The 25,744-nt window shown below is 39.8% G+C and overlaps 1 protein-coding gene across 6 annotated transcripts in view; it reads left to right on the forward strand.

Annotated features, from left to right (window-relative positions):
- SYNE2 (spectrin repeat containing nuclear envelope protein 2) overlaps positions 1 to 25,744 on the forward strand; it is a 280,114-nt gene that overhangs the window by 229,457 nt on the left and 24,913 nt on the right. For all 6 annotated transcript variants that reach the window (XM_074327378.2, XM_019733404.3, XM_074327380.2 and 3 more), the window contains 6 exons: positions 1,124 to 1,358; positions 5,492 to 5,686; positions 8,076 to 8,201; positions 14,249 to 14,404; positions 16,521 to 16,679; positions 17,395 to 17,561. In XM_074327378.2, coding sequence (XP_074183479.2) covers positions 1,124 to 1,358; positions 5,492 to 5,686; positions 8,076 to 8,201; positions 14,249 to 14,404; positions 16,521 to 16,679; positions 17,395 to 17,561 — 1,038 coding nt within the window. The remainder of the gene's footprint in view (positions 1 to 1,123; positions 1,359 to 5,491; positions 5,687 to 8,075; positions 8,202 to 14,248; positions 14,405 to 16,520; positions 16,680 to 17,394; positions 17,562 to 25,744) is intronic.

A 25,744-nucleotide genomic window follows, 5' to 3' on the forward strand; every position in this document is an offset into this window, starting at 1 on the left:
ATCACAGAACCGGTCTTCTGACTGGATATTAGGATGGAGTCTTGCTATGTGAACATAAAAACAATGGTGGCACTCTTCCCTATGGTGGATGGGTGGGGATAGCAGACCAGACACTTCGGAAATACCTACTAGCCGAGTACAGATGACTAAGTTTTTACCCTAAAGGATTCTTCTGTAGTATGTTTTCCCTCTCTACCTTCAGCCTTATGATGTTTTGCTATTTAAAAAAGAATTCTGAAAGTGCTGCTGAACCTACAAGTAGCTATGTCACAGTTGTGAAAGAAGGGATTTCTCTTTATGCAGTGGACATGGGCTTGGGGTCACTGGGCAGTGCCAGTCAGACTGAGCAGAGCCCCTTAGTGCAGCCTGGTGACAATAACTGAGCCTGCTTGCACAACTGGTACCCATGGCAACAGAGCTGGAAAGTGGCCTGACCTCTTAAATACTTCTCCAAATGTCCTGATAGGTATGGTGTTTCCTCTTTATAACTACACATATACCTCTGAATCTTCTTTCAGCATAACTAAGAAATATAAAGCCCATTTCTAACTAGCTCTGAAGTAATAAATTCAAGACAATTCCAGGAAGATGAGCTAATTTTGATTTGATCAGTACAGCAAAGCGTGACTTTTCCCACAATAAATAAAAGGTCTCATTTATCATGTGAAGGGTGTCATTTATCTGGAAAAGAATTCGTTCAGTAGTTGCAGAAAGTGTATTTTTATTGATGAAATTACATAAACTACAACCCTCAAAGTATTGGTAACATTACAAGATATTTACCTGTTCATTTGTTCCCCACTTATCCAGTATGTTGTTTTCCATACAGCATAGTGGATATTAAAATAGCTGCAATTTGTTTAAGGGAATGGTGTCATGCATGCTAGCAAATACCACATCATATGCAAATATCTTCTGCTAAAAGCTTTTACCAACCCACATGCTGCCCCTGTTCCAGCTCCAAGTTTCCCATCATATTTAAGTTGAATGGTGCTAAGATTTCAAGGTTTTTTTTCATGTAAATTGCACATATCAATAGCAAATCCGAATTTCTAGTATGCTGTGATAGTTATTTTTTCTACATGTTCATGTCAGGATTCTCTAACCATCTGTTTTTTCCAAGACCGGCATTTGTTTCGAAGTTCACTAAGCTGAAGGACCAGTGGCAGAGTGCCGCCTGGGGCGTTCAGTGGAGGAAGAGTGAGGCCAATGGGCTGGTGAGGCAGTGGCAGTACTTTACCACCTCCGAGGAAGCCTTGCTCCGCTTCCTCACCGACACCAACCACTTGCTGTCTGCACTGAAGAGCCAGAATTGCTATAGCCTCTACCAAGCTAGAAGTCTGATCCATGAGCTGAAGGTAATGCATGCAGAGTGGCAGTGTGAGAGTGACAGGGTGGTCATTACTTGGAGTGTTCCTTCACCTCAGGTTTTATGCTTTCTATGATGTCCTTGTTCAAGTGAGCTCTCTGCAATGGGGAAGCCATCTGGGTAGGATCACCATGACCCTACCCGCCTAATCCCTACCTAGCCTTGTAGGGTCAGAAACCCAGTCTTATCCGTTCACCCAGAAATAGTGAGGCTCTCTTGGGCTGTGGGGGTAGGGATGGAATAGAGAGGTGGGTGGGTAGAGTGGGGAAAGTTTTGGGTGACACTCACACCACCCGAGCTTTTAAGGTACTGAGTAATATTTAAACTGACCACCAGTGTAGTTTACAGTGGGACTCCGCTTACTCTTGAAGGGAAAATTCATTTTGGCAACAAAGTTTTCTATCAGAAAGGTGCTTAATGAGCGTAGGACTAGAGTAATTAGTTGGCAATTCCCAGGGCATGTTCCATTGAGCTATAGAACCACTCCCTAGAGGTACAGCCAAACAAAACACCCCCCTTCTAGAATCCTGTGCTTTCCTCATTCATTTATCTAGTTGTCAAACATTAACAAACTGCTCTGTGCTAGTCACTATTCTAAGTGCAAGGAGTATGGTGTAGACTAAGAGAAACCCCCACCCCACTCTCATGGGGGCAACCACACAAATTAATAAAGGAGAAATACTAAATTTTCCAGTCAAGATGGCAGAGAAGATAACCACTGTGCTTGCCTCCTATTATGACCACCTCAGAATTACAAATAAACTACAGAACAACTATTATTAAGAATCGCCTGAAGTCTAGCTTAACAGAAGTCCTATAACTAGGGACATATGGAAGAAGCCACACTGAGAGTGGTAGGAAAGGTGGAGATGTGGAAGAGGCTGGTCCCAAACCCCAAAAAAGCAGCATCTGGCCTCAGCATGACCCATACCTCTTGCTAAGCAGCCCCAAGCCTGGCACTAGCAACAGCTGTCCTCAGTTGTCAACTTGGCCTCTATTCTCAGCTTAGCCTCTCCCAGGCACCTGCAAGCCCAGCACAAGTGACAACCATCTGCAGATCACTTTGTAACTCATACCAAGTTGCCCCGGGCAGGACACAGGCAGCAGCTGACCATGGCCTGCAACAGAGCCCCTCCTAAGAGGCCCCAGAACCAACATACCAGGTGGCCTGCTTCAGACCACACCAGAGCACATCATAATTAAAATGCCAAAGGTTAAAGACAGAGAGAATCTTAAAAACAGTAAGAGAAAAGCAGTTAGTTACCTACAAGGGGCTCCCATAAGACTGTCAGCTGATTTCTCAACAGAAACTTTGCAGGCCAGAAGGGATTGGCACAAAATATTCAAAGTGATGAAAAGCAAGGACCTGCAATCAAGATTATCCTACCGAGCAAGGCTATCATTTAGAATCGAAGGACAGACAAAGAGCTTTCCAGACAAGAAAAAGCTAAAGGAGTTCAACACCAAACCAGTATTACAAGAAATGTCAAAGGGACTTCTTTAAGAAGAAGAAAAATATATATATGTGAATAATAAAATGGTAATAACTACATACTGTGTTTCCCCGAAAATAAGACCTAGCCGGACAATCAGCTCTAATGCGTCTTTCGGAGCAAAAATTAATATAAGACCCTGTCTAATTTTACTATAATATAAGACTGGGTATAATATAATAATATAATATAATATAATATAATATAATATAATATAATATAATATAATATAATATAATATAATATAATAATATAATATACCCGGTCTTATTTTGCTATAAGACTGGGTCTTATATTAATTTTTGCTCCGAAAGATGCATGAGAGCTGATTGTCCGGCTAGGTCTTATTTTCAGGGAAACACGGTACCTATCAACAATTACTTTAAATGTAAATTGATTAAATGCTCTAATCAAAAGAAATAGGCTGACTGAGTAGATAAGAAAACAAGAGCCTTACATATGCTGCCTATGAGAGTCTCACTTCAGATCAAAAGACACACACAGACTGAAAAGGAAGGAAAAAGATATTTCATGAAAATGGAAATGAAAAAAACAGCTGGGGTAGCAATCCTTAAACACCAGACAAGATAGACTTTAAAATAAAGGCAAAGAAGGACCCAGTAATCCCACTTCTGGGTATTTATTTGAAGAAACCGAAAACACTGCTTCAAAGGGACATATGCATCCATATGTTCATCGCAGATTATTTACAGTAGCCAAGATATGGAGGCAACCTGAGTGTTCATCAATAAATGAGTGGATAAAGAAGAGGTGTTAGATATATACAGTGGAATATTACTCAGCCATAAAAAAGAATGAAATCTTGCCATCTGCAACAGCATGGATGGACCTAGAGGGTATTGTCCTGAGTGGAGTAAGTCAGAGAAAGACAAATGCCACATTATTTCACTTATATGTGAAATCTAAAGAATAAAATAAACAAGCAAAACAGAAATAAACTCATACATACAGAGGACATTTTGATGGTTGCCAGATTTGGGGTGGTTTGGGGGTATGGGTGAAAAAGGTGAAGGGATTAAGACAAATTGGTGGTTACAAAATAGTCATGAGGATGTAAAGTATAGCATAAGGAATATAGTCAATAATATGGTAATAACTATTTATGGTGTCAGATGGGTACTAGATTTATCGGGGTGATTATTTCATAAGTTATATAAATGTCTAATCACTATGTTTTATTCCTGAAACCAATATAATATTTTACATCAACTGTAATTGAAAAATAAATTATTTTTAAAAATACTAATTTAATTGATGGGGCAATCAGACAAATTAATAAATAAACAAGAAAATAACAGATTGCAATAAGGCATATGTAGATAATTAAAACAGGGCCAGTAACGGAGGGGCTGGGTGACTACTTTAGACTGAATGATCTCTGGGAATGTGATGTTTAAAATGAAACCTGAATGATGAGAAGGAACTCGCCATGCAAAGATCTGGGGAAAGAGCCTTTCAGAGGGAATGGCTTCTCCAAAATCCCCAAAATGCGAGCAAGCTTATCAAAGAGGAACAGAAAGAAGGCTAGTAGGACTAGAGTGTAGCCAGTGAGTTCGCAGTAATAATAAATGAACTTGAGAGGCAGGAAGCGAGGAACATTTTGTAGCTGAGATGTGGTAGCTGGTGGATTGCAGTCTCGATGTAATAGGAGGCCTTTGAACAGTTTCAGTTGGAAGAGAGGGCAGCATGACTCTATTTGTATTTTTTTAAAGGTTTTCTGGCTTCTCTGAGGAGAATGGATTGTAGAGAAGCCAAAAGAGAGCAGGAATTCCTAGAGTATTACTTATCTATTCCTTTATAACAACCATCATTGGTTATTGTTTCTCATGGTTCTGCGGGTTGACAGGGCTCGGCTAGATGGTTTTTGCTTAGTGTCTCAGGCAGTTTCAGCCAGATGGTGGCTGGGGCTGGACTCATCTGAAGGCTGGCTCTCATGTCTGGCACCTACACTGGAAAGACTCAGACAGCTAGGAACTGGAACAGCTGGGGCTCCTTGGGCATCATTCCCTGTGGCCATTCCACATGGAGGTTTCTGGTAGCCAGACTTCTTATATGGCAGCTCATGGCTTCAAAGGCACATGTTCCAAAAAAAAGAGATCCAGGGAAAAGCTATACTGCCGTTTAGACCTAGCCTTAGAAGTCACGTATGTCATTTCCACTTTCTATTAATCAGGGCCATCGCATGTCCCCAAGGGGTCAAGAAGAGGAGACAGGCACCACCACTTGATGGGGAATGAAAAGATTCTGGAAGAGCATGTGGGACTGGGAATATTGCTGTGGCCATTTTGTGAAAAATACCATCGGCCAAAACCAACTAGGTTATTTCAATAGTCTTGGACAGTTATGATGCATAAGACAAGGGTGATCACGGTAAAGATAAAGAAGGATATGTTTGTAGGTAGCGTATACAGGACGCTAGTGGTTTGGATGCACTAGGTAAATAAAAATATAAATCAAGATGACTATAGGTGTCTGGCTTGAGCATCTTGGTGAATAGTGTGCTGTTGACCAAATCAGGGAAGACCAGAGCAGGAGCAGATCTTTTGATAAGTCTGAAATGGCTTAAGCACATCACTTTTTTGTTTGTTTGTTTGTTTTGTTTTTTTAGAATAAAGAAATGCATTTTCAGAGATGGCAAACCACCTATGCACTAACCTTGGACGCTGGGGAAAAGTTACAGAACACAGCTAACATGGAAAATAAAGATTCTATTGACAAGAGAATCAGTCAACTTCAGGACAGCTGGAAGGACACGAAGCTCCGAGTGGGAGAGATGACTAAACACTTCCAGAGCATTGTCGAGGTGAATTCACCATTTTCCTTTCCATTTGTGATACACGCAGCATATAGAATTTTTGTCGGCTGAGTGACAATGGGAATGATTTTAGGATGATATTATGAGTTTTCCAAAGGACCTTGAGTCCTCCTAACCCATGAATTATACCAGTTACTTAATGTAGAATAATAATAATAGCGTAGAAAAAGCTCAATATGAAGTATATAAATACTTGAGCTTCTATTTTATATTTGCTTTTATGAAACAGGAAACTTATACAAAGTTAATGTTCCACATATGGTTTGTCCTTGGGTATAGTATCTGAAAATAAACACAGTGATACTTCATCTTTCTGTTATCATCAGAGAAAGCACTTTTCCATATAAGTGGATTTCCCAGATAATTTATATCTTTAAAAACTGAAATGTTTTATTAGGAATCATTATTCAGAAAATCATTATTTTGTTATGCTACAATACCAAGTTATTCTCAAGGACTTTGAGCTGCTTTGAACTTAGCCCTTATACTACTATGCTCTTTGAGATCTTATGCGGTTTTTATGGTTTTTCCTCTCTATTTAATATGAAGCTGTCTAACTATATATGATGTCAGAGGGGTAGTAGATTGGGGAAGGGGGGTTATCACTTTGTGAGGGGTGTAAATGTCTAACTATTACATTGTTTTGTACCCCTGAAGCAAAACAAAACAAAATCTGAAGCTGTCTATTCTTTCTGTTTCTCTGAGCATACCTACTCCTCATAGCCCACTCTCCTCTCTAAACTAATGTGTCTGTGTGTCAAAACCAGATAGCCAAGCCTTTCAGAGATGTTTTTCTGAATAAAGAATAAATATGTGCAGAGGCAGGGCCTGAGCACCTCTCCTGTGAATAAAGTATCTGAATTTTATTTGGTATACAGATTATGTGAAATTCATTAACTAGCAAACGTTTGCTGAGCACCTACCGTGTTTGTAAAGCATGATGGTAAATGCAGTTAATGGTTTGGTGGGGGAGATAAGGACTCATCGTTTTGTTTCTCTCTCTGCTTTCTTCTTGGTTGTGTTCCAGAGAGTTGATGTTGCTGGACAAGTGGCCTCCCCTTATGTGAGGGGCCACCATAGAATTGGGCCTACCCAAGTATGTTTGGGTATCAGTTGTACTGAGGAATAGAACAGTGTTTGATTTTATGTTTGTCTACTTTTAGTAGTCTTGGGAGAAGAAGCTTATCCTAATGAATCAATTATAAACACCCTGAATATGAAAATGCAGGCAACTATTTGCTCAGTGATGTAAAAGGTTAAAGGAAAGTAGATGGTGGGTAAGAATGGCCCTGGCCAGGGAACCTGCAGCGTTAGTTAGGTCACCCCTTGACTAAGCTGCTTCTAACCTCATATCCTTGGCCGTTCAGTTTTCTCTGCACCTCAGTTTTCACATTTGAAATATGATAATAGTGATAGTTGCCCTGTCTGTCTCCTAAGGTTATTACAGTTACAATAAGACAGTGAAGCTGAAAATGCTTTCTAAAGCGTAAGTGCTTTGAGCAGATGGTGGCTGTCAGAGCAGTGGTGAGAAATGAAGAGTGAGAGAAGCTTGACTGTGACAGGGTCATGAAAGCCAAACTATTTCTAGAAAAGGGAAGAGAGAGAGCAGAAGGATGACATTAGAAAAGAAGATAAGTGGTTGAGTGCTTTTGCTTTATGCTACTGTTGTACGTAGCACATGCCCAAGACTGTAAATGCTAAAGATTAATCCTTATAGTAGCCTTTCAAATGTGAACTTTTCCAAAATAAAGAAAGATTATGTAGATCAGAGATATGGGTGGGGAGGAAGACATATAGTTGACCCTCGGAAGGCAGCTGTGCTCACCACTCACTATACCACCAATGCCCTACAACAGTTGACCCTTGAACAGCACGGGTTTGAACTGCGCAGGTCCACTTACACACGATATTTTTCAATAAACATAGTAGGCCTTCCCCATGCCTGGTTTTTGCATTGGTGGATTCAACCAGCTGCAGATCAAAAACAGTATTTTCGATCAACAGTTGGGAATCTTTGGATGTGGAGGGTCAACTTAAGATATATGGGGATTTTCAACTCCAGAGAGGTTGGTGCCTCTAACCACCTCCACTACCATCCTGCGGGATTCCAGGGTAAATGGTATTTCGAAGTCAAAGCCAACCAACCCGATGGTTGAAATGAGCCACATGTAAAGCTGCAAAGTGGGCATCGACCCATATTGGTGTCCCATCTGCTCTTTTAGACCACGGTTTGTTCACGACAAGGAACTGGGTGTCAGTGTGGTTTACAAAAACACAATTTGTTGAGCAAGTACATGGATTAGATGAATTATTCTGGTTCTACGATTCATTCTGAAATAGCGAAGTACTGACCAATTTTAATACTGTTTTCAAATAGACCTGGGACCAGTGTGAAAAGAAAATCAAAGAGTTGAAAAGCAGGCTGCACGTTTTAAAGGCACAAAGTAAAGATCCTCTTCCAGAACTTCATGAGGACCTCCACAAAGAAAAAGAGCTGATTAAGGTATTGAAATCTGAGATAGTGTTCAAGATAATCACTTAACTGTTTTCTGAGAAGTTGAAGTGATTGTTTGCCTTTCGATCTTTGTGTTAAAACCAAGTTTTCATGTTCAGTTGGAAAACATTTTCCCTATCTTCTATCTAGCAAAGCATCCTGGTCTCTAAAGGAATTAGGAGCCATGCTTTTTGAGATCCACATGTGAAAATGAGAGACTTTTGCAGAAATTCACTACTTAGGATCTCGGGTTTTCTCCTTCGAGTCCTCTTTCTATCTGGTTCTCCTCTGTAATGTAAGATGTAGCCTCTGAAATTACATTGAAAGCTGTTCCCTTATCAAATGACCTTGTCTTTGAAATGAGAGTAAAGTATGACTAAAGAATTCATTTTTTAGAAGCCAGTGGGTTGAGGGTTTTTTTGGTCAATTACAACATACTTTTATAAAACCTTCCAAATTATATTCTGCCTAATTAATATCACACTAGCAAAAATTCCTGGCTATTTTAGGCATTGCAGACAAGGCAAACTTACAGATAGGAATTTGAACCACTCAAATTCCCAGGTCATGAGCTTCCTGCTTCTCTTCTCTATTTGCAGGTTTGATGTTTAAAAGACATCAAGAGCCTATCGAAACATTTAAAAAAATTTTTTTCAGTCCTTCAGTTACTTCAGTGATCAAATCGAAAAAAATAGGAAGAGTTGAGTAGTCTCATACTTCAAGCTGTGCTAGAAATTAGCGTCCTCTTCCTCGCATCTCTTTTCTTCATGTAAAAATTTCTAGCGTGCAAAATATTTCTAACACAACAAATGATATGACAAACTGCCATGAAACCAGCACCCAGCTGAAAAATAAAACATTACATACACAGTTAAAGTGCCCTGTACGATTTCCAATGAATGTACTTTACCTCCTTACTATGCATTTCTTTGTCATTTTACTACATGTGCATGTAGTTCTCAATGAAATATAGATTACTTTTGCTTTAAACTTTATATAAAAAGTACCATATTATGTAATAACACATGTAATGCAACTTTTCCCCCTCGTTATGATTTTGAGTCATGTGTGTTGATAGCTATAGCTCATTCATCCTCACTGCTCTATTGTATGCATTCTATCAACGTAAACCAATTTATTCCTTCTCCAGTCACTTGGTATTGTCAATTTTTTTTTTTAACTTTTGATAGTCTGATAGATGTGAGAAGGTGTCTTTTTGTAGTTTAATTACTAGTAAGGTAAACATTTTTTTCACGTTTATTGCCCCTTAAGATTTGCCTTTCTATGAGCTACGTTTATATCCTTTACTCATTTTTCTGTTGGGTTGTTTGTCTTTTTCTTACTGATTTGAAGTAGCTGCTTATTTATTGTAGACACTTCTTGTCGGTTGAGTATAAACATAGCAAATGTCTTCTCCCATCCAAGAGCTTGTTTTTCTACTTTTCTTGGTGTCACTGGATGACCAAAGGATTTTTTATTATTTTAATGTAGATGAATTTTTTTATATCTTTAATATAGATGAATATTGATATCTTCATTTATGATTTGTGTTTTTTACTTCTTTTGTGAAATCTCCATACTAAAGTCACAAAAATATACTCCTACATTTTCTGCTGAAAGTTTCAAGTTTTTTACATTTATATCTTTGTTCATTTAATTGATTTTTTTCGTATGTCTTGAGATAAAGATCCAGTTTTTTTATTCATATGGATAATCAGTTGTCCTTATGCCTAGTTATTGAATAGGCCAATGTCAAATATCAAATTTCCACATACATATGATTTGTTTCTTGGTTCTTTTTTCCATTGGTCTACTTACCTCAGCTTTTATAACAAATCTTCATTTCAGGTGTCATATGTGCTCATACTTTGTTCTCCCACATTAGTATGGATGTCCTTGGCTTGGATCTTTGATCTTCCACAACTTTTAGAAGCAGTTTGTCAAACTATGAAAAGTCCTGATAAGAGTTTTAATGGAATAGTATGGAATTTATAGCTTAATTTGGTAAAAATTAACATCCTTTTGACAATAAGTACTCCTATTCCTGAATATGGAATGTTTCTCCTTTCAGTCATGTTCAATAATGTTTTATAATTTTCTTTATGTAATATTATGAATCTTTTGTTAGATTTACTTCTTGATAATTTTTGAAGCTATTGAAAATACTGCATTTTTCTAATTATATTTTCTGTTTATCACTGGTGCCTAGAAATGCCACTAATTTTTGTATATTGATACCATATTCAGCCATCTTTCTAAACTCTTTGGTTAATTTCAATAATTTGTATATTCTTTGATGTCTATGTAGACAAACACCATTTGTGAAAAATGACCTTTTTTTTGTTTCTTCCTTTTAAGTATTTTTTTCTGTTCTTTCTACACTGGTCAGTACTTCCAGAACAATACTGAGTAGATTGATGGCTGGCTCCTTCGTGTTAGTCCTGATTTTCAAAAGAATGATTCTGACATTTCACCATTAAGTATGATATTTGCTGGTGATACCTTTATTAGGTTAGGAAGGTTTCTATCTATCCATAATTTTCAAAGTTTTTATCATCTCTACCTCTTTAGGTTTAAATCAACACGTCAGTAACAAATGAGAGGATGTAGAGTCACTCTCTTAGTTGATTCATAGAGTTTCCTTCCATAAAGTACAGAAACCAGTGCAGAATGCAAACTGTAAACTCTTAAGAAGGCATCATTTTTCCCAAGTATCAAACTTCTCAGTTTCCAGTGGGATCCTTTCAGGTTGCATAGCCTTAGCATTCTATCCCTCAGTGGAAAGAATCAGGGAGAAAGGCCAAGCGCATAGATTTCATTCAACCAATGACCATCTTCCAAAAGATCCCCAGTAACCTGAAGCCTGTCGAGGACAGTGTTTATCGTCCCTGAGTCACTTGGGGGAGATACATAAGCCACTTGACTAGTCTAAGCTTTACTTTCCTCCTTGGAAAATTATATTCCAATTACAGCCATGTTGCTGCATGGAATAATTGGGGGGTGGGGGGGCAGTGTGTGTGTGTGTGTGTGTGTGTGTGTGTGATTTCTTTATATATTTTAGTTTATGTACTAACTTTCACTATTAGGAAAATTGCTATAGTGACCGCTATAGTATCTGTGTTCATAAAGCTTGTCAAACGATTGAGTCCTTGGGACAGTTTTATTTTTTAAATAAGTAATACCATCACATAGTTCAAAATTGAGAAGGTTGCAAAGGTATATAATAGTCCCTCCTTCCCCACTTATCCATGGTTTGGCTTTCTGTGGTTTCAGTTACCAGTGGTCAACTATGGCTCGAAAATATTAAATGGAAAATTCCAAATATTTTGAAAGACTATATTCACATAGCTTCATTATAGTGTATTATTATAATTGTTCTATTTTATTATTGTTGTTAGTTTTTCACTGTGCCTAATTTATAAATTAAACTTTGTCATATATGTGTATGCATAGGACAAATCAGTATACAGAGGGTGCCAAAAAAATGTATACACATTTTAAGAAAGGAAAAAACTATTAAAATTGTAATACTCAATATATACTGATAACAAAAGATGAATACAAGTCACATTTGACTTCTGCAATGACAAGAGGTGCTCAAAGTGGTTACCATCAGCATCCAGACACTTCTGATTTCAGTGAACTACTGCTTGAGCAACATTGACCAAAGTGTCTACTTGTATACATTTTTTTGGCACCCCTGGTGTGTGTGTGTGTGTGTGTGTGTACACGTGTATGCACTTGCGCACACATTCATTTTTTGGTCCCTTTTGCCCACATGGCGGTGTAGAGAAATGGTACTTGACAGTTCCCCTGGGATTGAATCACAGGCAGGGACTTTAATGCTGTCATGCTTTATTAGAGAGTCTAGTCAAGGCCTGTGCAAGGCACCACTTTATGTAGCCAAAAAACTTCAAGTTTTACATCAATAATTGGAATTTTATAAGTATTTTTACAATATAGACAGTTTAGCTGGTTACATTAAGAAAGGAAAACTTATCTGATGTGTTCTCTTTGGCAGTTAGTTTGATAGCAAATCTGGAGTGTTTTAATTTACAGACAGAAGCATGATTTTTGAAACGTTTGCACAAATAGTGAGCATGAGCTATAATAAACTTCCACAGTGGACCTCACTCTATTGTTTGATTCCTTGCATTTTACATTTAATATTTATTTGAAGCTACTAAGACAATGCAGATGGTTTTCCTTTCAATCATTCGTATTGATATCTGAGGATTTACTGTACACAAGGCACTGGGGTAGGTGCTGGGCAAGGCATTTGTCAGCAAGGTCACCATGGAGCCAGCCAAAATGAAGCTGGCAGTCCAGACCCCTGGAGAGACACCCGTGACCCAAAGAGTCCCACTGTGTGCATGTGTAAGAACAATTGTAAGCATGGTGAGTGTCAGAGGGGAAGAGGACAGGGAACCATGAAAGCATAAAACAGGAGTCTCAATCTCGTCCAATGACTCAGAAGGTTTCTCTGAGGAATTAATTACCTTTCTGTCTGAGTTCTGAAAGTGTCAGTAGGAATTAACTAAATATATTTCTGGAAGCATCAAGGTGAAGGAGTCGGTAGCACTTCAAACTTGTTATTAAAGAAATACAAATGTATACAATAACTAGGAGTTATAACACGTATTAAATTTGCCCCAAAAAATATATGAAACTCAACACCAAAAAGTATATGGAGTCATTCCTGTGAGGATACATTTTGGCAGTATTAGTTAAGAAGCATAAAAATGTCCATATTCAAAAGTTTTATAGCTATTAATTATTTTTTCAATTGTCAGAGGAAGCCAACCAAATATCCAAACCAATTGATTTAAACTTGGCTGCGGATAAATTAAACGCCTCCCTACTCTGGAGGCATCTAAGCCAGCAGCTCTGAGCAGGGAAACAGTATATGAAGTTCAGTAACAGTTGCCTTCCAGTCTCCTTTAGTTTTAAGTCGTTGAGTGGTGTAGCTCCCCACTTATGAGTTTGCCCCTGTATGTTATGTAGCTAATGAAGTGTTTCCATTGCAGAATCTGCTCTCATCCACTTTACTAGACTCATGAGGCCAAAACTAGGTAACAAAAACTTAAGGTAATGATCTCTGATAAAGATGTTATTCCTTAATCTCCATGAAACCTTTAAAAAGAATTCTCCGGACCATTTTATTCAACGTAAATTCTTGTTGGCAAGCTATGAAATCTTGCCACTGCAGCTTTTAGAACTCTGAAAAACAATCAGAATTAACACATTTTTATGGTTGTCACCCCTCAGCCATGTTTCTGATGTAAATAAAACAGTCTCTTCTTTCAGATTCCAATAGATTGGAGTGAACGGAGACCCTTCAAATGTGTGAAAGTATGAAGAATTATGATCACCACAAAAATACAGATGATTCTTGAGTGTTCTGGCTGTTTCCTTTTACCTCCCTTGTTGTGAAAGTAGTTTTCTTGATTAAGTCTTAGAATTCAGAAAGCTTAAATTTGACAAATACTTCATTTAAAAAAAATAAATGTTTCCAGGGCTAAGGTAAATTTTCTGCTAACTAATCTCTGCCAATTATAAAGGAACAATTTATTTCTTTCATTTAACTTTCTTTTAGAAAGCCAAAATAATTCCCTTTGAACAGTAGCTGTTGTTTTATGATTGCCACAGTAGCAACAATGCATTTCTTAGGTGTTTTAAAAAATGGGAAATCACACTTTATACAATATTTATGTAAGTTTCAGAATTAAAAGCGCGTGAGTGTGTGTTGCTTTCCTCTAAATAAAAGTAAATACCTACATGACTTGAAAACAAAACTAATTGTATAAAAATCTGAACTGCCTGAGGGAAGGAAAATAAAGGTAGAAAAGTTTTCTTTTGAGAAAAAGGTGGTGGTGAACTGGCCAATCATAACTGCAGACACTCTCCCTGGACTGTTTCTCATTTGGAAGGTCCCGCCCCCTTTCCTGGCCTCCCCTCCCCCAGAGTCCAATCAAAGGATTAGCCTACAGGTTTGGAAACAACAGCAGCTTGAGTTGAAGTTTTGGGTGTTTTTTTTCCCTTGTGTTTAAATGCAGGAACTAGAGAAGTCGTTGGCTAACTGGACTCAGAACTTGAAAGAACTTCACACTATGAAGACCGACTTAGCCCAGCACGTTCTTGTGGAGGACGTGGTGGTTTTGAAGGAGCAAATAGAGCATTTGCACAGACAATGGGAGGATCTCTGCTTAAGAGTAAGTCAGTTAACTGCAGGGCACGGCTGTTCTGGAGTTTATTGAAATGTCCCCGAAGGCCAGACAAAGTAGAAAGGAGCTTAATTGCACTGAACCGGAGGCCCCTTTCAGTAGGAGCCCAGGCCGGCTGCTGTCCTTTGGACGGCAGCAACATGGTTTAGCAGATTTGACCCTTTGTTTCTCCAGCACTCAATGCTGGGACTTCACACATTTTTAATGAGCTTTTAAAAAAATCCTCTGGGAGGTGGGGGGGATTGGATTGCAATTATGAGCTGCTGTGTGGGCCCTGCTCTGTGTCTTGTGTAGATGACATGTACTAATCGGAATATTAAGAGTCAGGGAAGAGATCTGGTCTGGCCTTAGAGCAGAATCTCTGCAGCATCTCTTCTATGCCCCACAACCAGCAGGAGTCATAGGGGAATCGCACAGGGGCATTTTGTCTGAGAACTCTGCATTCACCTGCAGTCTGATGTTTATTTCAAGGAGCTGTTTTTTTAAAACTCTTACCATAAATGATTAACTGCTATACTGAGTATCTCAGCCGCTCACTTCTACTTATTAAGAATTGGATTGTGGTTAGAGTATTCTACAGCATGTGTTTGTGACAGGATCAGGATGGAATTTAAAGGGTTCAGATAGGTCTTTGTTTTAAGAACACGTAGTTCTAAGAAAAATAAATTCCTTAATCTCATTTTTGTGACTTAAGAAGAGATGTATTTAAGAGTTGAAATTCAGACACTTTTGAAAGCATTTTAATAAAAACATTTTTCCTTCTTGATTTTAGTATTTAGTATTCACAATGCACCTTACTTTTAAATGTCCTTTTAGAATTTTCATTCAAATTTTATATAAAAGAAAATATTTAGAAAATGTGAAAAGTATCCTAAACGTTAAGCAACACAGACTGGGGCCCAGGTATTCCTAATTACCGTTATGAACCTTACCTGAATGACACTGTACAAAATGCCAGGATTTTTTAAAGCTAAGATAAATCGATGCCCTGAGGAACAGAAACACAAAACTTACTTTTTAGGGGATAGTTCTTTGTACCTTTTTAACACATTTGGCTGGGTGGGTGCACGAGCATTAGACATTTCTGCCTCTCATGAAAATAGCAGAGGGTTTTTTTGTACATACCAGGAAAACCTCTGGGAGTTAAACCTTAGTTTCCCCATCTGTAAAGTGGGGTGTTAAAGCTTTACCAAAAGAACTCTTAGCTACCCCTTTTAACTCTAAGATTCTAAAGATATTTAAAACTTTTATAAATTTAGGAAGTCTGATTTGCATTCTTTATATTTAGTGAAGTAATAAATTTGAACCCTGTCAGGAGAAAGACCTGTGCTGATTGATACCAACTTCGGGGTTACTTATATATAATGGAGCACTGAGTATTTTGGGGTCAGCCTACTTGCTGCAGACCAGTATTTGGTCCCATTTACATGATTTCTATCCAAAGCCATAGTACATTATAGGAAGGTGAATTAATGAGTGATGTGCATTGTTTTTTTAATCTTATTTTGCTTTGTTTTGTTTTGAAATACAACACTAGAATATTTAAATGACTTTAATTTTTGTGGTCCATTTGCTTACAAATGGTAAATTTTTATTTTAATTTTGTATTAGAATTTTTAAATGAAATAGGCAGGACATTGGCCTTAAGTAGGTAAAATGACTTGATCATTTTTAAAAAGGGAAAGGATTTGGGTCATGAAGTTATAAATTAGCATGTAGCAAGTGGTCAAATGTATAGTGAAAGAACAAGGAACAGAAGAAATTTGGGTGATGCTTAATGTATTCATTTAACCTTTCCTGTTTCTAATTTTTAATATAACCTGATAATACTGGATAACACTGAATCCAGTGTAACTGAATCCGTTTTGTTCAGTTACAGTTCAGGTACAATCTTTATTTTGTTTCTTTTTATGACATTTATCAAAGGAGTAAGAAACTTCTGATGATGTTAACCTTAGGCGTTTAAGAGGCAGAAACAGTAATTTAAGTCTGTAGGGCTACTGATTAAAGTGAATGAAATTCGTAGTCCTTTTGATGGGGGGAAGGGAAAGGCAACATTTTCCTTCCTGCCTGTACTCAGCTGCCAAATACATTTTGTTTCCAGGTGGCTATACGCAAACAGGAGATCGAAGACAGACTCAATTCATGGATTGTGTTCAATGAAAAAAATAAAGAGTTGTGTGCATGGCTGGTGCAGATGGAAAACAGAGTTCTACAAACAGCAGATATTAGTATTGAAGAAATGATTGAAAAGTTACAGAAGGTAAGCAGAAGTTCCCAGATGGGTGCAGTTATGACCACAGAATTGTCTGACTTCCTTACTCCCTGCTCGAGGCAGTACATTATAGGTATGTTTCCAATAACAGAAATTTGAAGGAACTATTTCTGTTCCTTCTCAGGGAAGAGCTGGTAAGTGAGGGTTCCAGAGAGAAGGGAAGGCTGGGGCCATTCCAGGTGGGCATGGTGCTGTGTACTGAGGGGAGTTCCTTTCTCTCAGGAAGTCTGGCCAGAGACGGGGTCCCCATCTCCTTAAGCATCAGTTCACACCCCAAGTGAGTTGTGGCTTCTCTAGTTGTTCCTGTGAAGGAGCTCCCCTTGTCAAATGGTCACTAATTCCCACAGGGGAAGGTAGAAAGAACATTCTGACCACTCAGTTAAACCTCGGGAAAACTTCCTGACATTAGGCTAATTTAGTTATACTCAGTCATCCTCGTCTCCCAAGTAGATGAGATTAGAAGAAATCTGTGACGGAGAACCAGGGCTGTTGAATTAAGAAAGTAACTACTGCCTTACATATTGCACATATGCTGAGTGGGCATTGTTTGACTTGTTAGCTACTCGCTGCACAGTTGTATTAACAGGTATGAGAAGGTTTTCAATTTTTAAAAAAGTTTCGAGAGGCAACTGTGGGCTTGTGCCAGGCAAAGAAATGAATTTTGGGTAGTAATTGAAGCTTTGTGTTTTGGTGCCTTTGCCAGGACTGCATGGAAGAAATAAACGTGTTCAGTGAAAACAAGTTACAGTTAAAGCAAATGGGTGACCAGTTGATCAAGGCCAGCAACACGACAAGAGCAGCTGAGATTGATGACAAGCTCAACAAAATCAACGACCGCTGGCAGCATCTTTTTGATGTCATTGGATCAAGGTAAGATTCCTACTCGCCAGGTATAGTGGTTCCTCACCACAGATCTCGAAACTGAGTCCAGTCGTCCTTTAAAATAATCCAGCAGTTTTATAAACTTACAGATAAAGGCAAAGTTGGGTAAAAATGAGTGGAAATTCCCATTTCAACAATACAGAAAGATTATATCTTAGTATATCCCTCTTGAATAATTCTTTTCGGTAGCTTAAAGTTTCACATGAATTAGATTGGGTTTAAACAAGAGTTAGAAGCTTATTTTGAAAAGAGATCCTTGAGGAGGTATTATTTAGAAATTCTAACTCTGCGTTAGGACTTGGGTGTCCCCCAGTTGAAATTATGCCTGCCTGTCCCTGCTTGTATGTGGTAAATGCAGGTAGATCAGGGCAGAGGCCTGATTTCTAGATCTGGTCTACAGGTCACCAACTGCCGCCACCTCGGGGGCTTGGCACACTTGAGGCAGAGATCCTCTGTGTGTGCCGGGCGTGCCAGGTGTCCAGTAGGCGTCTGGTCCTAAGGTGTGTGGACTTCAGAGGCACAGCTGCGGCTACACATCAAAGCTGTGTTCTCTTGTGAAACCTTAGCAGAAACAAGATTGGCAGTTTTACCTCCCCTCACAAAATGACGATGGTGATAACACGCAAAGTGTTTAAACGTTTTCTGTTTTCAAATTCTCTCTCCAAAGAGAGACCCCAACTAAAGTGTTTGTTTTTATTTTTTAACTGCCGCCTGGCGTACAAAAAATATGGGCTGAGCCAGTCTTTTATGTTTTGAACACACATACAATGTGAAATATACGAGAGAACCTGTAAAATGAATGAAGTATTGGGAGTAATGAAAATAATGCATAATAATTATTGGCATTGAATGATTTGGCATGTCCTTTACCTCATTGTTTACTGTAAACCATAAGCAAACCTGATCCTTCAGCAAAGGCATCAGCTAAGTGCTAGGAGAATTGCAGACAGGAAGTAAGATGAGTCAATTACATTCATGAGAGCAGACATCTGAGCAGCTGTAAAGCCAAGTGGTTTGAGGGCTCAGATCTCATCTTCCTAGAGAGGGGGAGGGGATTAGGAAGCACCCCACAGAGGAGTGGTGCTCCCTGATGGTCCTGAACGAAGCCTGGGATTCTTGAGTGTTGGTGGTGGCAGAGACAGATGTATGTTGTGAGCGCAAAGGGATGTAAAGCAGTTGGAAGATGTTCAGAAAATGACAAATGGCATGGGAGATGAAGCTCCAAAGGTAGGTTGGGGCAGAGTCTTAGAAGACCTTAAATTTCAACTTGAGACTTGACGTCCTATGAAGTCTGAGTCATTCGTGGTTTTTTTAGCAATGGAGGGTTTGCTAAAGACAAATATTTGGGTGACTTGGGTGGCAGCATCCTTTGGATGTCACTGGATCAAGGTAAGTAGGCATCACCTAAGTGATTCCTACTCGCTAGGTACACTGGTCCCTCACCACAGATCTAGAAACTGAGCCCAGTCTTCCTTTAAAGTAATCCAGCAGTTTTATAAACTTAGAGATAAAGGCTGAATTAAACTTCTCTCTACTACCTGTTGAAAAAAATTGCATGGAGATCCATGGCTGTAATCCAAGCAAGGATTCAGAGCGCAGGTTCTGAGCCCATCCTGACTTTACTACTTACTCATCGTGGAAACTTGAGTAGTGATTTAATCTTCCTGAGACCTCAATTTCCAAATCTGCATCATGTCCCTAACAGCACTGTTGACGTCAGAGGCCACCATGAGGACAAATGGCCTGTGTCTCACGTGTGGCACAGGACCAGCGTGTGGGAGCCAGCATTTATTGAGTGGTTATTATCATTGTTTTTCCCCTAAGAAGACTCTAAGTAGCATGTTTGTTGAGTGGAAGAGGATTCTCAGTTGTGTCTAATAGTGAGAGGTCTTCCCTCCATGAGACCAGTGTATTTGACTATCTTATTTCCAGCACTTAGAACAGTGCTTCAGATATTTGTTGAAATGAATGAACATTTTGGTATATAATAAAATGATTCATTCCTGTTGGGTGAATTGTGTCTAGTATGTCTTTGTTGACATCGTCTGTATATCCTGTCTTCTTGGGCACCTGGCACTGATCAAGGGCATGGTGACATCGTACCTGTTCATAGATCATTCAGGAGAAAGTCTAGATCTTTGCTTCCTAAAGACTAGGGGGACAGTCCGTTCTTATTCATGCTTTCTTATATCACTTTATAGTCTAATAGGCTGTTTGCTTTCCTCCCTGCTCTCTGGTTGCTATCTTCAGCCAATTCTTTGTTGAAAAAGAGAAGAAAAACAGATGAGATTTCAGTGTCTTTTTGGAAGGAGCAATTGGTAAAATAAGGAGTTGAAGTAATAGCAAATATATTGTCTACCAGCTGTATTCTTTTTTTTTTTAACTTTTATTTATTTAAGTGTTTTTTCCAGGACCCATCAACTCCAAGTCAAGTAGTTGTTTCAATTTAGTTGTGGAGGGCGCAGCTCACAGTAGCCCATGTGGGGATCGAACCAGCAACCTTGTTAAGAGCTCCGCGCTCTAACCAACTGAGCTAACTGGCCACCCTGTATTCTTAACAGTATGATTTCACTTAATCTTCATTGTAGTTCTGAAAGGTGGGTACCATTGTCCCATTTTACAGATGACAAAATGGAGGCACTAAAGTTGAATAACTTGCCCAAAGTTACACAACACAGCCAACAGGTGTGCAACCAGGATTTCAACTCAGGCAGTTGTGTTGGCTCCCTGTAATCCTAGACCCTTCTAAGTTTGTTACACTGAAATGAATAGAACCAAATATTGAGAACTAAATCCCTTCAAAACTGAGAGACTCGGGAGGAAATAAAGCAAAGTCCAGGCTGAGACAGATGACTGAGAGTTTTGGAAACTCCTGATTGAGTTTACCCTTCAGGTGAATCTGTGGCTTGAGGCAGCAAGCTTGGACCTGCCTTAAATCAGCCTCAGGTAGAATTAGTTCCATGTCTGATCTCTGACACTGGTCATATCATTATCAGGGAACAGGGAGGTAAGGCACAGACTGCAGAATTTCGATTTGAATAGCGCCAACCAGAACCTGCAGCCCTGAATTCTAGATACCTTTTACCCTTTTCTGTCCTGCTCACGGTACTGTGCTGCTTCACTCCTAAGGGAGGAAACAACGTCTCTTGCTGAAAATGACAAGATTTGGAGGCAGATCCTACACAGGTGCCCAGACTCATGGCTTCAAGATTTTAACTACAAGCCTTTAACTTCAAAGTTTGGAAAGGTATTCAGAAATCTAAGACTGTAATCAATCAGGTTTAATTCACTGGGAAAAAAAAAAAAAAAAAGCCTGTTGTTTTGGAACATTGCAGCTCAGAGAGGGTAAATAGCGGACCCAACAGCAGAAGTGATTCTGTCAGGGCGGGGATGGAGCCAACATCTGTCTGTCCCACTGCACCATGCATGGAAAGAGAACTTGGCTCCTTTGAGACGTTGGCTTTTAAAGGTAGCTTATAAGAATTTTTCTAAAATGTAGAATTGACCGTTTACAGCAGTGGATTGTGAGCCTGGAGGGCTCATGAAGATATGGGTTCTGGACCCCACTCGCAGAGCTTCTGATTCCATAGGGCTGGGTGGGGCTGAGAATGTGCACTTACTTCTAACAAGTGCCCAGGTATTGCCAGGGGTGCAGGTCTGAGAACACAAAGCTAGAGACAGCAGCAGGGTGAAGTGAGTCACCCCAGGAGTTAGCAATCCTAAGCCTGCCACTGACTGTGAGCAAGTCTTACAGCCTTTTGGCAGCTGTTTTTAAAGACTCTTTCTAGCAGCATGTGAGAATAATCTAGTCAAAGTTCTCTGTGCCTAAAATGGATGAGACAGCTAAACACAGGATGTAACCCAGAATGTGTACATTGGTTACTTGTTAGTGTTGTCATCATTAGTGATATTAATTTTCTTTTTGGCATATCTGAATTTCCTAAATGTTCATTGTAGAAAAAAGGACATGGGGCTTTTTTTCTTTTAAAAAAATGTCCTGAATGTTGTTACCTTTGTCCTAATTTCATCAGCAGACTTGGCACCCTTAAGCCAATGTTATGAAGGAGGGACTTCGACATACTACCACAGGGTCCCTTCCTATTTAGACTAGGTTGTCTCTTGCTATCAAAAGGGCCTAGTCTGTGAAAAAGCTTTTTAACTAAACATAATTTTCACATTTCACCTACCAACGTGAAAAGCCCACCTACTTTATAATAGTAGCAATTAAAATGTTGTCATTTAAACTCAGCAGCTATTACCATGGCAACTGTGTGTTAAGATTGTTTCTGCATTTCTTGCAAAATGGGCAGGGAGATGTGTGCCTTTTTAAACTGATAAAGTTTTTCGTTACTCTCCCTTTATCTGTATTTTCTCAAGGTTATTTTGGAAGACCAAACAATGCTGCTAGTCATAAAGTTGACTTACTCTGCTCTCAGCAGATTGCCTGATCCAGTGGGACTGGAAGGATTTAGAGATTTTAGCACAGGGGGAGCCAGATAGCAGGTCAGCCTCCCTCCTTTCCTTTTTTCTTCTTATCAGCCCCATCATTCCACCTCTGGAACAGGTGGCTGCTGCTCCTGGACCCTGGAGAAATGCCCTCCTGAGGGTCGGGGCACTTCCTCAAGGACACAGCAGCCATCATTGATTGGGTCAGTGGATAATCAGTGGCCTGATGACCAGCATCAGATAGGTCCAGTGTACTGAGCGTTGCAGGATCCTATGTAGCAGGTCCCAGGGACAGCCAAGCATGTAGGCACAAGGCAGATGCTTCTTTGGGGCAGAACTGGTTCCACATCTGCACTCCTAAATTCACTGGTCTAGAATGTGCTCACTGTGTTTCAAGGTGGGGATGTAACAATGACTCAGTCTTGGGCTTTAGGGGCCCGTGAGAAATTATTGATATTGTTGACTCTCTAAATAAGACTGGCACTGAGCCTCAAAGGGGCTGGACAAACCAAGGTGCTCCAGTAAGCGGAACCTCTCAGGATCACGCAGAGAACCGCGGTTAGGGATGTGGACGAACTTTTACATACTCACGGTACGGTAAATCCTAGCAGGAGCTAGCAAGGAAAATTGCAAAATTGCATCCTTGTTCTGAAACTCTTGAACTCCATTTGTACTACAAGATAGAATTTTTTCTGCGAAAAGCAGAGGAATGGACAAAATGAACTCTGCCCCTTCTAAGCCAGATGCACAGGACTAAAAAGGCAGGGCGGAACTACCCACCCCTTTTCCCCCCAGGGAAATTTCTTCTTTAAGAGGACGTGAGGAAGGCATTCCTGTTGGACTCAGGAGCTTCAGATTTCACCATTTCTTTAAAACCTGAAACAGAGAAATTTAATTTGACGAGACCAGAAATCCTTTTGCCCCAATCTAAAATGTTTCTTTCCTTGGTTTATAGCACTTCATAAATAACCCATAGCCAAGATAACACTTTCTTCCCCCAGCATTGCAATCCTGTAGCGTCAGAACAAAGACCGTGTGTGTGTGTGTGTGTGTGTGTGTGTGTGTGTGTGTGTGTGTAAAGAGCCAGAGATATTGTTTATTGGAAGGGAGAAAACAGATTAAAAATTGCAGTTAGCAGCGAAGCAGGTCTCTTCCTTTCCTATCGGCATTGCTTTGTGGCTGTGAGGGAGCGGAGCCCAAGAGCCCACGGGAGCCTGCAGGAGGGCGGCCTGTGGAAGATGCTGAACCAGTGAATGGAGAGGCCTGCCGGCCGGGGGAGGGGCTGCCTCGTCCCCGTCCCCGGAGGTGCAGCCGGGAACTTGGAGCTCTTGCTAAACATCAGGAATGATTTTTTCTCATCAACAGTAAGTGCCGTTTCAGTCATCAGCTCTGCCTATGGCCAATGGGCAGCTGCTGTCTCTGTGTGTCTTGCTCTCTAGCTCTCTCATTTTGGTTACAATAGAAATTGCGGGTGAGATGGTGGCAGTGGAGTGTGTGTGCTCAGCCATCGGGGGATGGGTTCTTTCCCAGTGTCAGCATGTGTGTGGTGTCTGCAGCCAGCCTTTGACAGGCAGGGAAGAGACGTGATTACGCTGTGTGCAAAATGGAAGTCCTCCGGTGACATAAATGCTTCAAAGAGGCAATTAGCTCAAATGTATTGTAATGTCCATGACCCCACACCAGGGCTTCAAGGTCTTGGAGTAATTGATTTACTATAAAGGTGTTTAGTTATTTTAAAAAGATGCAGTTGTATAGAATTTGTACAGTGTTTTTAGCAACTGACAGCTGTCCGCTCAGGTCTGAGCATCTGTTTCAGGACAAATTCAGATCCTTCCACCATCCCAGTTTATTTTAAGTTATAGCATCCACTTTGGCATAGGAACTGTTTTAACTTGCGCTGATCTAGGCCCTTTATAATTTAACTGTAAACCTTTTAGCATGTAGAGAATAGGACTGAAGTGTAAATTATCCCATATACATGAATTTGATATTTAAAGCCTCCGTCGCACATTGTAAAATATAGGTCTGACCGGTAGAATGATACAAACCAGGCTTGGTTTTGTTAGTTTTAGAAGGACAGGGTTCTTAAGTATTATATTCTGATCTATCGCTAGTTAAGATAAAAGAAAAACTGTTCACCTCGATTATTTTCTGTATTTTTACCCACAGTCCCCACAAGAGAACTTCTAATTTGTAGCTACTCTTAGGCCAAATTCTCATCTTGTTTGGTTCCATATAAAATAGGCCACGCGGGGAAAAAACTTCCCCTTTGCACCTAAATATTTTGTTTTTCCAATCCTCGGAACTGGAATTCGGCTCAGGAATTCATGCTCATTTTTTCCTGGAGAAATAGGATTTGTAGAAATGTGTGTGTGAACACGGTCTATTGGGGGCACCTGGTGAAATGCGGGCAAGTATAGAGGTGGCGAACATACATGACCTGCCTCGGTGGTGGACGTACTGCAGTGCTGTGGCTGCATTCTGGTTTCTGAATGGGTTTCCTCTTTCCAGTATTAACTCAAGATTTAAACATTTTTAAGAGCAGTGTTAACGAGGCCTAACATGGAGGTTGGCTGTCTGGGTTGGCAAATGACACGTACATCCTGACCTGGGAAAGATGATAATTAGACCTCATTGTCTGTACAAAACAGAAAGATACAAACCCAGCCGTACATTGGATGGTTCCTAGAGTAAGCTGTAACACAATTATCTAGGGAACAACATTTGTTTCTATCACGGCACATTTTTTGATATTATGCCTTCGGTCAGAAGTTGGGACAGAGAAGCAGGTTAAGTCCTAACTAGATGAATGTTTTGTAGCTTCTTGGCGACCTTCTTTTCTTTCCCTTGCACCTTCCCTCCTTAATTTGCCCTAAGCAGGTGTATAATTCGTGTGCTTGTCTGTCAATCCTTCACTTGCCGGATATGGAACCAAGGTTTAGGACCATGTGTGCCTCCTAGTGTGGCAGCATATTGTTTTGTGGCAAGATGGCTTAGAGCTGCTCTGATCTTTAATGTATAACATGGCCACCTGTTTATGAAAAAGACAAATTTGAAGGTATAAGTGAACATCACTTACTCATTCAGAAGATATTGGTTACCTCCTATCTTGTATTATAATGTCTAAGTTAGATCATTACCTCTTTGGGAATAAGACCTAGTTTCAAATATCTTCAAACCTCAGGATTTGTACAAGCCCCAAGACAAAGCAAATGGTTAAATGTATATTGAAAGGAAATCACGGAAGGTCAAACATGGGCACCCAAAATGCAGCACTTGGTGGATGGGCTCCTACCCCCTAGTGGATCCTGGAGACATGAATCAAGACTTCTGATCACGTTCCCTGACAGCAGTGAAAATCATCCTGTGCCCCCAGTATGTGCACATTAGCATATGCAGGTGTATATGCGATGCCATGAGAACAGTGCTTAAGGCAGCAGCTCCAGATCAGGCTGCTGGGGTTGGAATCCTGCCTCTGCTACTTAATGACCGTGTGATTGTGGCGAGTTATTTAATCTCAGTGCCTCTGTTGCTTCATCTGTTAAGTGGGGATACTAATAGTGCCCCCATAGCATTTGTGAGGATTCATGAGTTGCATGATGCCCAGCAGGCCTGACGCATGTTCTGTAGAAGTCCCATTCTAGTAGTGAAGTTTGTACATTATAAAGCATACCCAATGTAGAAACTTAAGAAAGAATGGACTAACAATAGAAAGGCTAATATTT

The sequence above is a fragment of the Rhinolophus sinicus genome, chromosome 3, assembly GCF_057876585.1.
Source record: "Rhinolophus sinicus isolate RSI-liver-muscle chromosome 3, RSI-T2T, whole genome shotgun sequence".
Classification (NCBI taxonomy): Eukaryota; Metazoa; Chordata; class Mammalia; order Chiroptera; family Rhinolophidae; genus Rhinolophus; species Rhinolophus sinicus.